We start from the raw sequence: 15,253 nt of genomic DNA on the forward strand, positions 1-15,253 counted from the left end.
CCCATTGCACCCACCTCCCATGGCCCCTCACCCTCCCATTGCACCCACCTCCCATGGCCCCTCACCCTCCCATTGCACCCACCTCCCATGGCCCCTCACCCTCCCATCGCCCTACCTCCCATGGCCCCTCACCCTCCCATCGCCCTGACCTCCCGTGGCCCCTCACCCTCCCATCGCCCTACCTCCCGTGGCCCCTCACCCTCCCATCGCCCTAACCTCCCGTGGCCCCTCACCCTCCCATTGCACCCACCTCCCATGGCCCCTCACCCTCCCATCGCCCTGACCTCCCGTGGCCCCTCACTCTCCCATCGCCCCCGCCTCCCATGGCCCCTCACCCTCCCATCGCCCCCGCCTCCCATGGCCCCTCACCCTCCCATCGCCCTACCTCCCATGGCCCCTCACCCTCCCATTGCACCCACCTCCCATGGCCCCTCACCCTCCCATCGGCCTGACCTCCAATGGCCCCTCACCCTCCCATCGCCCCCGCCTCCCAAACACCACAGGAAGGCACAGGTGGCTTTCTGTTCCGTCTTTATTTACAACAAAGTACACTGCATGTGGCCATTCCTGTAACTGAACAATTGAGACCTGGTTAGGAGGCAGAGGGGGAGCAAGCATCTCAAAGAAAAAGGCCCAAGTCCCTCCCCGGCTGGGCTCCGCCACGGGAGCGAGGAGGCCCTGCCACACCTGCCACCTGCCCACCTGCGAGGGAGGCAGGGCCAGAGATCAAAGGGGCTCTGAGCTCCACTCAGCCCAGCGACGCCCTCCCTTGTCCCACCACCCAGAGAACGGGGTGAAGGGCAGAGCCATCCCCCCCCCCCCCCCGCCAAACCCAGCACTCAGGTGACCCTCCACCAGCTGGGCTCCAGCCCTCCCACTCCCCACCTGCCTGCAGTCTGGCCCAGTGGCCTGAGACTGGTGACCCACTGGCACCCAGTCAAGTGTCCAACTGAGCCCAGGGGAGAGGAGCCAGGGGCCCTGCAGCCAGGAGCGGAGCAGAGCGGCACTGCAGGGCCGCTGTCCTAAAGGGGGCGCTGGAGACCCTCCCGCCACCGCCCTCAGCCTCCCTGAGCCCCTGTGGCCTCCCAGGGCCACGCCACCCACTCCCCACAGGACACCCGAGGTCAGCACCTGCGCTTCCTCACACCGGGGGCCCCCACCTCGGCTCCACTGGCCGGGCTGCCCACAAGAGGCCGCGGCAGGAGCTCCGTGAGCCTGAGGGAGTGCAGGGCCGGGCCTTCCCGCGGGCGGCCGCGGCCTCGTGCCCGTGTCCCGCTCGCCTGGTCTGCGGACAGCGCGTGGGAGGCCGTGCAGCGGGAGAAGCGGCTCTCGAAGGCCAGCCCAGGGTCTGTCCTACAGAAGCTCAACTTCAGCCTCAGCTGGCGAAATGCTGGGCTCGGCCGGGCTGCCCCTTTCCTGGCCCAGGGCACAGGGTTCCCAGAACCGGGCCACGGTCCGCGCCCCCAGCAGAGCCACTGAGAACCGGAGATGGTTTTACCAGGAGGCCGGGCAGCCCACAGGGGCTTAGCACCCACACCATGGGTGGACGAGGCGGCTACGTAGTCAAGGCTGAGATGAGAAAGCCCACCTTCCGAGGCAGGGGGACCCGCAGCCAAGGCACTAAATGGTTTGGCACCTGGGAGCTTCAAGTAAAGTTGAGGGTGCTACCCGCTGACGGACAGGCCAGGGCTCCGGCACGGGGGCGGGCCTCCCGGAGCACACAGGCCCCGGGGCAGGAGGACCCCAACCCAGGCCTGCCCTCCACCCTCCACCTCAGAGCCGTGCAAGGCAGGATGGGAAAGGTAATGAACACTGACTCTGAAACCCAGCACCTCCGCCCGGAGCCGTCGGAGCCCGTGCCCCCCCAGGCGGCTGGGGGTCAGGAGCACCCTCAGGCCTGTGACACGTCTCCCCACTGTCTCAGGGCCGGCAAAGCTCTTTTGGGGTTTAGGTTTGAAACAGCAAAACAGAGTTAGAGTCAAATCAGGTCCAGAAAAGGGGGGTCAACATGGATGGTGCTCGCGGGGCACGTGGCAGATGCACCTGAATGGCTCCGACGGGCTCGGCAGCATTGGGAAGGGAAGGGGAGGCCCCCCAGAACACGCAGGCAGGGCAGCCCATGGAGGACAAGCTGAGGGTGTGGCAACTGAGAAAGGGAGGTTGTCTCAGGCAGTTACAGGCTGGGGCGCGGACTCTAATCAGACCTCAACTGTTCCCCCCCTTCTTGCACCCCCTCCCGCCAGAGTCCAAGAACCTGCTTCTTTCAAAGCTACTCATATTCGCCAAGAGGAAGCCCCCGGGGAAGAGGGAATTCTCCACCCCAAGCCTTTCATCCCGAGCCTCCAGCTTGGGACCTAAATGCCATTTCCCGCCTCCCCCCACGCCCAGCGCTGCCACACCCGAAAGGCAGCCCATCTGCGATGCCGCCAGCGATGACGCTGCCTAAGGTGTGTGCCACCCCATCTCGCTGCAAATCCCCGCATCTCGGGGACAAAGCCACTGTGCCCTACGCAGGCAGAGCTCTGTCGCCACTCTGCGAGGGGCTGCCAGCTGCCCTTCTGCCAGCAGAAGTCTCTTCAGCACCCGGATTGCAAGGGACCGCTGTGTGCCCTACAGGTTGGGAAAAGCCTGGGGAGTCTGGTCCAAAACTCCCTGGGAGTCAGATCCCCGCCAGGGACGAGGGACAGGCAGCTCTGGCTCTGGAGACCGAGTCACGGGGGAGTGAGGGAGGCATCACGCCGCCACCCGAGCAGCCAGGGGTGGGCGGAGGGTGGGCCGTTGGAAAGGGCCCCTTCCCTGAGTTTGATTTTTCGGGTGAGGTCTTGCCTAATTTCAACTCAAAAGAAAAAAAGTCTCTCTCCTCGACATGTCAGTAAGCTGCAGCTCCAAGCAGTGCATTCGGCAGGCGCCCAGCGTGGGCCACAAGCCCCAGCCACCGTGCTCCCACCTCACGGGCCAGCCGCCCGCCTGGACGCCAGGGGCACCCTGCCCTGGGGAAGCTCAGCGCGGGCCCTCCTGCAAAACACTCAGCAGCAAACAGCTTTACAGGATTTTGTACATTTACACAAAAATAGATCCTTTTATATATGCGTGTGTACTGGTAACTGGTACAGGTGGGCATGATCAGGCATCACCAGTGGTAGTTGGCACAGTTCGCCGTCTAAGCTCGGGGTCAAGTTCCGTTTCAAGATCAAAGGCATTTCTTTTCCATGTTGTTTTCTTAAATGAGCAGAGTCACAGGAAACCGTCTGTACAGACGGCCGAGCCCCGGCCGCCGCCATGCCCGGGAGCGGGGCAGGGCCCGGGGCGGGGTCAGTGCGGCCGGCTGCTGGGCTCGGAGGCCTGCCTCTTGCGTGCAGGCGTGCAGCCGTTGAGATAGCCGTTGGTCTGCCGCTTGGACGGCCCTCCGTTGAGAATGTCCTGGATGTGCTGCACGATGAGGTTGATGGCCACTGGGGGGCAGAGACGGGCAGCGGTTAGGGACGCACGGGGGGTGGGAGGGGGGGGAGAAGGGGACTGCCTCCCCAAGCCCCCCAAGGGGCTGACGTGACCCCCTGGAGGGTCCCAGAGGAAGACAGGCCGTGCCCGGACACGGGAAGCCCTGAATACACGGGCTTCTTCTGAGGTGGTCAGTCACAGCGGCAGCAAGGCGATCAGCCCGACCCAGTCTGCAGGCGTGAGGACTGGCCTTCTCCGCGGCACCACCGGCTGTGACCCATCCCAAACCCAGTGACCCACGGAGGACCCTCTCCTCCAACGACAATCCAACACAGGACTCTCTCTTCTCACCATTAGAAACAATTATGCAAATGATCAACTAACTTCAAAAACAGAAGCACCGAGTGCTTTCTGGGGTGACACGCAAAGAACACGTCTTCCGGGCACTGTCCTGGTCGTGCCAACCCAGCCCCGCCCTGGGGACCCGGACAAACCCAGGTGGCGGGCGTTCTACAAAGGTCACTGTCATGAAAAAGACAGGCTGAGGACGACAGGAGGTAGACAGCGAAAGTCTCAGCAAACGAACTAAATGTTTTAAATGGAGAAAATCAATGATAAGAGAATGAGAAGACAGGGTTTCTCCACACCTCTGGTTTCGGCCAGGGAATAGCAGTCCACATGTGTGCCCACATTCACACGTGCATAACACAGGGCCGGTGCCCACAGCCGCCGGGCAGGTGGGCATTCCTTTCCGGGGTCCGCCAGCCCGCAGGGCCTTGTTTGGTCGCCCTGCCCCGCCCCAAAGCACGACACCCCGAGGACTCACCGAGATTGTCTACACCTCTCGGAATGATCACGTCCGCGTATTTCTTTGTCTGCGGAAAAAGGTATTTAGAACTAAGAGGGGTTCAGAGAGAAAGCGGCCCAAGCCGTCCTGGGGACCGTGGGGAAGGGGTGGCCATCTCTCCACCTAACCCAGAGGGCAGCGGCGTCAGGCTTCGGACATAATTTTTTTACCCGCTTTATCTAAATTATAATAAATCAGCCCGGCTGGGTAGCTAGCTCAGTTGGTTGCGTATTCAATCTCTGGTCAGGGCACATGCAAGAACCAACCAATGAATGCAAAAATCAGTGGAACAACAAATCATTCTATCTCTCCCCCCCTTCCTCTCTCTCTAAAATCAATCTATTAATCAATCACAATCAATCAGCTTTTCAAGTTCACATTTGAACGTTCCACATGGTTTCAGTTTACAGCCTGCAGGAGGAGGAACGTGGTCTTTGAAACCAAATCTGTAATTGCTTCTTCACCCCCAAGAAAAGTGTGAATTAGTGAAACCCCAACTTCAGGGGAGCAATCCACCAGAACACCTGTGCAGCCGGCAGCGCGAGGTGAACCCAGAAAAGGCCTCTGAAGACGGGGCCCGGGCCCTGTCACGTCACTTATTTTAAAAATATGTTTTTATTGATTTCAGAGAGGAAGGGAGAGTCAAAAACATTAATAATGAGTCATGGATCGGCTGCCTCCTGCACGCCCCACACTGGGGACGGAGCCCACAACCTGGGCATGTGCCCCAACCGCGAATCAAACCGTGACCTCCTGGTTCGTAGGGCAACACTCAACCACTGAGCCACGCTGGCTGGGCTACACTTGTTGTTAAAAGGGTACAATTAGCACAAAACCCTTTTGTATTTCACTTACTGAGATTTTGTGGCCCATTTTCCAAAGAATTGTGTCTGGGTGTATAACCGAGGTTTAGGGTGAGACCACATAAACATGAGTCTCTCCAGACTAGAACGGTAACCAGGCCTGACCCGGGCAGACCATCGGGTCCGAGCTCCGGGCTCACCGGGGAGCGACCCGATCTCTCTGGGCACCAGTGGCTGGGACGTGGGAACCAGCAGCAACCACCCAGAAAAAGTCTGTGCCGAATTCTGAGCTCACAACTCAGCCAGTCGGCAGAAAATTGCCAGTTAGCTCTAATTCATGTCCAATAATAAGTTTAGTTTGCTCTCTGATGACGTGAACAAGAGGAGTCCTCAGTCAGTGGGGTGGATGGACAGACGGATAGAATTTCACCGCTGCTCGGCCGCTCTGCCCTCTTCCCAGAAACCTAACCCTGAAACCCAATCCTCAAGGTTACTCCTGCTGACTCAGAGCCTGCCTAACCCGATCGGAAACGAAGTCAAGTCCGCCTGACGCAAGACCTGCTCCTAACAGACGGGAGGAACGAAGGCAGCCGGGAAGCTGACGCTCCCGGAAAGGAGCGAAGACCTGGCCCTCACTCTGTGCCTCTTCTCAACACCCTCCCAGCCCCCAGGCCTCCGGGGACCCCCAGACCAGGCCGAGCCCCACCCACTCCCCCTCAAGCTGAATCATATACCCTTAGGGAGCTAGCCCAGGGCTCGGTCAGCCTGGAGGAGACACGCGGAGTCCCCTTCCTCACGCAGGGCGCCCGGTCCCGGCGGCATTCACAGTCTCCCCAAGAAGCCGAGGACGCCCCTGCCCTGACCTTCCTGCTCAGAAAGCCTCCTCACTGCCAGGCTGCCGGGGCTGTGCCAGGGCGGGGATGCCCCCCAGCACAGCTCCCCTCCCGACGGGGACGCATCGGGCGAGAGGAGCTTGCACAGGCTGGGCTGAGTGACCGAGGAGGGTCAGAGGGGAGACCCTGCAGCAGAGCCCCGCGCCCCCACCCCCACCCCGCCGCACACTCCACCCACCAGGGACCTTCCCGGGTGCCCACGGCAGAGGCTGCCCGGAGCTGTGACGCGCCTTCAAGGAAGCGCTCACCCAGGAGCCTGGCCACGAGACGCAGGCCTCCCGGGAACGAGCAGCACCATCCCAAGGCCCCGACGTGAGACAGACTGAGGACCGGGTCGGGCTGCAAAGCACCAGAGGCCGCCCTTCCCGGGGCCTCCGCAGACGGTGATGCTCCCAGTGAGCTGCGAGCGGGGCGCTGCCTCAGCCCACACCCGTGTGTCTGACTACACGTTACAGTCCCGACTGGACAAAACAAACCGGGACGCACTCACCGGCAAGCAGAACTCCTCGAAGGCGGGCTTGACGAAGGTGATGTACTGGGACAAGATCTGCTCCAGGTCCCTCCCCCTCTCGCTGATGTCTCTTAACACTGTAAGAGAAGGGGGCACAGTGGGAAATGGCGCCAGAGCCGACCCCTGGAGCCGACCCGGTCTCCACGCCTCTGGGTGGGCCACACGCTGGGACCTGAGCCGTGACCAAGAGCAGGTGAGCAGCGGCTTCGGGAAGACGAGTCCCACGTCTACGCCTGCTGCAGTCAAATTCGGCGAGGGCTCGAGGCTGAGCCACGGCTGCACGGCTTCTTGGTTCAAGCAGCATTTGACCTAATAAACTGCAGTGTGGACAGCCGAAGAGCAGGGCCGTCCTGGGGAGCCCAGAAGGTGGTGGGCTTCCTGGCGGAGGGGCACACTGCCCACCTGCCTCCCGTCCCTGCACCTGTGTGCCGTCAGCGACCCTCTGCTGTCAGCCTTTCCCACTCAGTCACGCACAGAGGTTTGCAAACGGACGATGACTTAGTGAGAAACGAGGAGACCACGGTGCAGGGAACGATGGGTTAACCCTGGGGAGCAGCCCACCCTGGGCAGGGAGATGCAGGGACATTCAAACACCTTTTTTAACAGACTCATTTGTCCAAAATGGAGAGGGTCTGCCCAAGGAAGCACTGAGCCATGGCTCTGCCACAGAGCACGAGCCGCCCCAAGCCTGTTTCCCCAAACTCAGCAGTGAGCTGAGAGGTGAGTCTGTCTGTCAAAACAGCCCCCCTGCCCTGGCCAGGTGGCCCGGCTGGTTGGGCGTCTTCCCGTGCACAAAGGGTCACAGGGCTGATTTCCGGTCAGGGCACATTCAGGAGGGAACTAATCGCTGTTTCCCTCTCACATGGATGTTTCTCTCTCTCTCTCTCTCTCTCTCTCTCTCTCTCTCTCTCTCTTTCTCTCTCTCTGCCTTCCTCTCCCTTCCTCTCGATCTAAAATCAACTGAAAAAATTTAAAAACAAACAAACCAAAAAAGCCAGCCTCCCCCTACAGATGTCACTCTGAACCCTGGTGCACGAGCTGTGAGATCTTTCCCCCAAAAATGGCATCACATCCACCCCCAGCCAGCTCTCAGGGCACAGGCTGGGGGATGGGATGAAGCCGCTGTGAACGAACACAGGGAGTGCTTGTGAGCGAGTCTGGAAGTCACATCTGACCAACCCTGCTTGCACACACCTATGCACACGGACACGCACGATGAGAAGGGGCAGGGGAGCAGGGGGAGGGGAGGGTCGTGGCTGTGACCCAGGCTGGCCGGGGCCAGTGTCCAGGACCACAGTCCAGAGCAGGTGCCACTGCTACGCCCCGACTTCCTCCAGCTCCTCCGAGGTGAGCCCAGGGAATAAGCAGTGGGTTGGCCCCTAACCTCCCTAACCAGTCCTCCCTAACCAGTCCTCTCTAACCTCCCTAACCAGTCCTCCCTAACCAGCAAGACTTGCCTGGCGACCCTGACTGTCCTCCCAGACCAGAGCAGGCTGTCCCCAGAAACGGCCTGTCCCCCAGGGCATTCCGACACAGGCTCTGCAAGTGGGGCCAAGACACACAGCAGCGGCCACCAGGCCACCAATCCGCCAGCCGTCACCAAAGAGGAAGCCAGAGCCTACGGCGATGGGAGCTGAGACAAAGCAAAGGCCACCAGCAGCCAGCTTACTCACAGCCCTGCAGGAGCCCGAGGCGGTCTCACAAGGCAAGCTTTTCACACAGCTGACTGCTCCTAGACAGGAGTCCGTCCTCGCCCAGCCCGTGTGCACGCACACGCACACGCACACGTGCTCACATCCTCAGCCCAGGCCTGCAGCCCATGCCCCGCACACCTAACAGCCCCTCCCGTCACCCGCTGGAGGGGCAACAGGCGGGGAAAGCAGGTGGCCACCTGTGTCTGCTCCCCAGCCCAGAAGCCGCTGGCCCCCACCGAGGCGGCCTCTGCTCTCGGCCATTCCCGCCTCTGAACGATGGTGACAGGCCCTTCCTCACGCTGTCATGAAGGGACACAGGGTGAGGGGTGCTGGGCCCGCACGCAGCATGGGTGCAGAGCCTGGGAGCTTCAGGACCAAGTGGGCACCGTGAACTGAGGGGAGCGGTCAGACCAGCCGAGAGCCGGAGCCTGCACAGCAGCTGGGAGGTGAGGCGGGTGCAGTGCGGGAAGGGACAGCAGGACACACACAGCATATATATACACACGTGCATGCAGAGACACATGCACACACATACATCACACAACACACACAGACACACACACACGCGCGTGTGAGGAAAGGAAGGCCTCTATGGTTTCTACCCTGGACGCTGGGACCACTGGACATCTAAAGGCCCGTCCGCCTCGCCCCCTCTCCCGGGTCCGTCCAGGGCACTGTCTCCTTGGACGGGATGGGCCCTCCTGCTCCTCGCTGTTGGGATGCGGACAAAGTTGAGGGCTGAGTCTGGACAAGCTCTTGGCACAAAGTGGGGACTCAAGGACTTACAGCCAGCTCCTGGCCGGCACTGCGACCCGCACAGCTGTGCCAGGACAGGCCCAGGCGGGGGTGGGTCAGGGCAGGACAGTGCACGTCCACCCACATTCCCGCCACGGCGCCCACCATGCCCCTTCCGTTCAGACACAGCCCGGACACCACTCCGCGGACCCGTAACAAATACGCTTCCTCGTGGCTGCGTCACTTCACTTTCAGTGCCGCCCCAGGGTCCTTCCCGGGGTGGGGGAGGCGGGGGCAGGGGTGAGTGACCAGAGGTCCGGGGGAAGGAGGCCCCTCAGAAGACGTCTCTCCGGACTGCATGATGCAGAGCAGGAGCCCCGCACACTCGAGGAGTGACAGACAGATAAGCCACGGCCTCACTCAGGCTGCAGGAATGTCCCATGCCCTGCAGCTGCTCCTGTCTGCCCTTTCCGGGCAGCCCTGCCCCCAAAGAGCCCCGCCCGGCTGCCCTCCGTCCCAGGCCACCCTCTGTCCCAGGCCGCCCTCCGTCCCACGTGCACAGAAAAAGGATCTGAGAAACAGCACGCCAGGAAAGTCCCGCAAGTGCGCCAGGGAAGTGACTCACCAGTGGGCACACGAGAGGACAGGCCCTCAAGAGACACAGCACCTTCCCGGGGAGACAAGGAAGGTGGGGCTGCAGAGCTAAGCCCTCAAAACCCCAGGGGCCGCCTCCCAAACCTCCCCCGACTCCACAGAATGGTCAGGACAAATGAGGGACTTCCTGTTCGATCTCCACCGCCTCCTCACACTCTCGCCTGATCTCACCAACTCCTGAGGCCAGTCCCCACGGAAGGACGCCTCCCGCCTCAGGCAGAGCGGATTTCCATCTCCACACCGACACTGATTGATGCCCGGCGCTCACATCACCTGCTTCACCTCCAACGTCACAAGCAGCCCAGGAGGACCCACCAGCAGGTGATCGGTAGGAAAGGAGGTCTGAAGAGGTGCAAGCACAGTGTGCCTGAGGGCACCCAGCGACTAAAAGGGGAAACCAGGACTCGGCTCAGTCCACATGGTTCCTCGTGCCTCCGCTGCCTCCCTGAGGGGCGAGCTCACGTGGCCCCGGCAGACCTCCAGGCAGATCCCAGGCGGCTGGGTGTGACTTAAGGATCAGCCAGGCCCTGAGGCAGGTGCACGAGGAAGTCAGGCTCGGGCGCAGCTGTCAGGACTCCTACCTGGCCAGTCTCAGCCCTAAAACCCAGATGTCTCCCGATTACCCATAGAGAGAGCCACCAACATCTCAAAACCAGCTGGAGCCCTGCTTTTTCCGTCACAGAGCTCTGCTCCCCACACGCACCCCGAGCCAGCAGTGTGGATCCCGCTACCACTTGGGCGGCAGAGCCCTGGACTCGCTGCTCCACACGTGGCTGGGTCCGTGCGCAGCTCTTGCAATAAGACCTCAGAAATGAATCAGCTGCAATGTTTCACAATCAGGCACACTTCCCAGATGCCGAGGTCAGAGGCACTGGGCTGGCACTCAGCAGATCCGACTGCTGCTGGCTGCTCGGTGCCAAGGGGCTCACCTTGTCATTTCCTGTCTCCACGAGGCCTGAGTCAACCTTCATTCCCTCCTCGCCCCCACGGCACTGCCTCCGCAGGCCCTCTCATCTCTCCCCAGCTCCCCCGTGACGATGACAGTGCGCCTGTCGCCCGGATCAGCGACACAGCCCTCCAACAGCCTGTGCAGTCTTCACGCGTGTGCGTGTGCGTCTGTGGGTGGCCCCCGCCCCACCCCACCACAGCCGAGCCGCAGCCCCTCCTCCACGCAGCCTCCTGCGCTCTCTGCCCGATGCCCCAGAGCTGACTGCGGGCTCAGCTCCCAGACCACGAGAGCTCCGTGACCACAGGACACAGACCACGCTCAGTAAGGCCCGCAGTGGGGACAACCGGCTTTGTCCGAAGCCGCTGGACAGTGACAGGACCTAGAGAGCTTTCTGGAAACCAAGGGGCTAGAGAAGCAGGCTGTGGAGGAGGCACCGGCACTGCCGGCAGGGTCCCTGCCCAGCTGTCCTACCCTCAGCTCCGTCTGGACCGAGGTGCCGTGGGAACCTCACAAGGAACAGAGCTCTTGACCAGACGCTTCTCCAGAGAAACCGGAATAAATCTCCTCGCTCATCTCCGTGAGCTCACAAACTTTCGCGACCCAGGGACTAGTCCCTTCTCAGATGTCACCCAACGTTGGGGCAGCAGGAGCCGGGGGCCGGAGGCCACGCACGCACCTCTGCGGGAGAGCCGGGTGTCCGCGTCCGTGTCCACGAACAGCTTCATCTGGAACAGGTCACGCACCTCCTGGGAGTAGAAGGCCAGGATGCCTTCGAAGAGCACCACGTCCGCGCGGTAGACGGTCACCGTCTCCTCCTTCCTGCACACAGAGCGCCGGGCTGAGCGCCGGGTCGGGCGGGACTCCCAGGGACGAGCTAGAGCCTGGGGGGGGGGGGGGGGGCGGGGGGAGCCCGCGGTCCTCCCTCGGACTTAGCAGAGACCCGGCAAAGGCGGTGACAGTGGGACAAAGGGCTCCTCTGACCGACCTGAGCCTTCACTCAGGCAGAGACACCTGATATGGATGGAGAAGGGAGCGGACGGGAGCAGGCGGGGCTGCAGGAAGGCGCTCGGCCTGCATCCCTGAGGCTTTCAGAGGCCTGGCTCTCAGTTTCCTCCAACAACCCGCCCTTCCCCAGACCTGGGAAGGACAGAGGGAGGGCCGGAGGGAGGGAGGGCCAGAAGACAGCTCCAGTGACTCCTCAGGGACCATCCCCTTTGGTAACAGTGGTAACGGACGTGTTCCAGCTGCTCCAAGAAGCGCCGGTGACACCCCGACCTGCTCATCGGGGCGCTCAGGCTGCTGTCACCGCCCTCCCCGCCAGGGGGCCATGGGCACGGCAGGGAGGACAGGGCCGGGACGCCAGGCGCAGAGGCCACCCCGGGCCGCTCACTCACCGGGAATGGGTGACAAAGTCGTACACGGGGATCTGCACCGTTTTCCCCTCCATGATTTCTTTGAGAGTTTTGAAGATGAGCTCATTGTCAAAGGCATCTGAAGGAGACCAGACGGTTATGTCCTTCCTTTTAAGTGACTCCTGCCCCGTGCACAGGGCAGCCCTACAAACCCACAAGCTCCACGTCTCAGCACGAGACTGAGCTCTGAGAAGAGGGTTTTCCCTCTGCTTGGCTGCCGGGGAGCGGGCATATGTCAGCCCGGAGAGCTCCCGGGGCCAGGAATGCCCCCAGGACCGGGGGAGCGGCAGGCACCGTGCCCACAGCTCCAATTCTCACTAAGAACCCCCTGCCGAAGGGGCAGTGTGATAACCTGAGCTTCAGGGAAGCCAACCCCAAATGAAGTCGAACCTACAGGCTTTGTTTAAAATGAGCCAGAAAAAAAACAGGCAAAAGCTGTTCAGGCAGCCCCCCTGGTCCCCCCATCTTCCTCCTGCCAATCTGGGAGCTTCACCCCCCAGGCATGTCCGCGCAGTGTGGGTGCTGAGGACAGTGAGGCGAGGACACAGGACAGCGTGCAGGTCTCGCCTGGGTCTGGCTCACCCACACAGAATCGCCCTCGTTCAGGACAGATGCCGCCAGAATTAGGGAGCCATGCACTGCAGGCTGAGAAGCCCCCCAGAACCCTGCAAGGCACCCAGCAGCCTCCGTCTCCGACGGGAAACAGGGAAGTCAGGCGCTCCCGCCATCCTAGCTTCACCCCTTCACTCCCCAACTCACCCGGGTGATCGAAGTTGAACTGGCCCTTCAGGGCCTTGGCCTTCTGCTCGGAGGTGAGGACACGGTAGAAGCTGTCCTGGCTCAGGATGACCACCTGCTTGTGGTGGTGGTCCACCTCGTTCTGCCCCAGCAACTGCACGATCTTCGCACAGACGGAGGACTGGAGGGGAGAGGAGCACGGAGTGAGGGGCGCACGGAGCGAGGGGAGCACGAAGCGAGGGGAGCACGGAGTGAGGGGCGCACGTCCTCTGCAGGCAGGGCTTTGGGAGGAAGTCTGGGGTCCAGTCGCAGTGCGGGGGTGGGAGGGGGCGCGGTCGTTTCTGCCTCCCCTCCACTTGGCCTTTCCCAAAGCCAACGCAAGAGTCCACCAGTCCATCCCCCCGGCCGGTGCTCTGGTGTAGACACAAAGTGGGCAGCCGAGTGGAAAGCAAGCCCAGGGGTGGCGTGCTGATGGGCCAGACGCTCCCGGTCACGGAGGGGCTGATGGGCGCCCGGGGGACATCGCTCAGCCCCCACCCCCATCTCTATAGCGACCGAACCCGCACCCACAGCACAGCCAAGGCCGTGGCTGTGATCCCGTCTCTGCGGTCCCTTCTGCTCTAGCCCACAGCCCACTTCACCCTCACAGCGAGCTCAGGCCTGTGGAGCCGAGTGACCTGGGACCGGAACATCCCCAAAACCCACAGCAACTTGGGGAAGCCAATCCCAAACGAAGTCGAACCTACAGGCGTTGTTCGAAATGGGCCAGAAGCCCTGGCCGGTGTGGCTCAGTGGATGGAGCCTCGGCCTGCAGACTGAAGGGTCCCAGGTTCGATTCCAGTCAAGGGCATGTACCTGGGTTGCGGGCACATCCTCAGTAGCGGGTGTGCAGGAGGCAGCTGATCGATGTTTCTCTCTCATCGATGTTTCTAACTCTCTATCCCTCTCCCTTCCTCTCTGTGGAGAATCAATAAAAATATATTTAAAAAAAATAATAAATAAATAAAATGGGCCAGAAAAACATAGAGCCTGTTGACCTGGGGCAGCAGGCACCCAGACTCTTACAGGCTTCTCTCCCCTGCTGTCACATTTGCATTTTCACAGAATGGGGGGGGGGGGGGGGAGGCCGCCAGGCTCCACCCTGCCCCCCCCCCCACGCCTCCTTCACTTTCCCTCTATGTCCTCCTCAAAGGGATGAAATGGCGCTTCGAGGGTCCTGTTCCCTTAAGGGAAATAATTCATTAAGACTCAATAATTCAATAAGCAGGCAATTACAAGCTTACAGGAAGCCAAAAAGGAGAGAGCAAGCAACCTCAGGGTGGGCCAAGACTGCAAATAGTTACAGTCACAAGACAAACACCAGATGGTCCCACTTACGTGAGCTGTGGGAGCAGCCACAGCCACAGAGGGGAACGCAGAGTGAGGGCGCCCGGGCCGGGGTGGGGTAAGGGAGCGATGTTTAATGGGCACGGTTTCAGTTTTACGGAGTCAAGTTCTAAGTTCTGGGGATCCACTGCTCAACAATGTGAATGCGCCTAACGCTACTGAAATGTACACTGAACGACGGATATTTATGTACTAGAGGCTCGGTGCACAAAAATCCATGCACTGGGGCGGGCGGGGGCGGGTCCTCTCAGCCCGGCCTGCACCCTCTCACAGTCCGGGAGTCCTCAGGGGATGTCCTACTGACGGTTTAGGACCACTCTTCTGCAGGAGGCGACCGGATGGGCTGATCAGGGAACCGCCCGCCCACCTCGCCCTCTGCCTCCGCTGGTCGCCACCGCCCCAGCCCCCATCACCATTCCCTCCCTCTGCCCACTGGCGCACACCTTGGCTGTCCTGGTGCCACCTGCTTGCCAGCCCCGCCCCCTGCTGACTGGTAGTTCAGCAGTTCAGTCAATTTGCATATTACGCTTTTATTATGTAGAACATTTTGCCACGATGAAAAATAACGATTATTATGATAAGAGTCCACATTGAACAGGCAGCTTCTTCCTTGTGCCAAGGACTGGGCTCAGCATTTTATAATGATCTTGTTTACTTATTACCTCCTTCTATGACGGAAAGGATTATTACACCCACTCTTCTGATGGTGAAGATTGAGGGGGAGAGAGGTTAAATGACTTGCCAAGGCAAGTGGCAGAGGAGCCAGGGTTCCCACCCAAGCAGCCAGATCCATACCCAGCTCCCGGTGCCCTGCCCTTCCAGTGGGAGCCGGAGCTGTTCTGCATGTCTGTTTTGCATAGCTCTGTGTGCAGCGCAATGGTGTATCCAGAATATATTCTGCCCCTGCCCCTCTGACATCCTGTCTAAAGGGGGTCGTTGGGGGAAGGGGTGATAAGCCAGCTAGCACTGTGGGCTGCGATCTGAATACAAAGTTAACGCATTGTTTGCGGGTAGTTTTTATCGCGCGCTAACAGGTGGTGCAGGCCATTTTTGCAGTTGAATAGATTGATTACCGTTATACCTGGAAGTACATACATAATTCACCATTGTATGTGTTAGAGACCCAAATTTTGTCCTTTGGAATTCATATATCTGCATGTTAGCATCCCTTTAGAGCAATAAAAAGTATAAAA

At 60.8% G+C, this 15,253-nt stretch overlaps 1 protein-coding gene across 2 annotated transcripts in view; it reads right to left on the reverse strand.

Moving 5' to 3' along the window:
- Positions 1-514: 514 nt before the first annotated feature.
- The window catches only part of UCK2 (uridine-cytidine kinase 2), a 49,691-nt gene continuing 34,952 nt past the window's right edge, over positions 515-15,253 (reverse strand). The window contains exons 2-8 of one of the 2 annotated variants that reach the window (XM_081113327.1): positions 12,696-12,855; positions 11,919-12,015; positions 11,201-11,343; positions 9,747-9,959; positions 6,472-6,569; positions 4,265-4,313; positions 515-3,452 (exon numbers count right to left, since the gene is read on the reverse strand). In XM_081113327.1, the coding sequence (XP_080969453.1) occupies positions 3,313-3,452; positions 4,265-4,313; positions 6,472-6,569; positions 9,747-9,959; positions 11,201-11,343; positions 11,919-12,015; positions 12,696-12,855 (900 nt within the window). In that variant the 3' untranslated portion in view covers positions 515-3,312. The remainder of the gene's footprint in view (positions 3,453-4,264; positions 4,314-6,471; positions 6,570-9,746; positions 9,960-11,200; positions 11,344-11,918; positions 12,016-12,695; positions 12,856-15,253) is intronic. The other variant, XM_081113328.1, reaches the window with a different exon arrangement.

This window comes from Myotis nattereri (genome assembly GCF_964212035.1).
Source record: "Myotis nattereri genome assembly, chromosome: 18".
In the NCBI taxonomy this organism is placed as follows: Eukaryota; Metazoa; Chordata; class Mammalia; order Chiroptera; family Vespertilionidae; genus Myotis; species Myotis nattereri.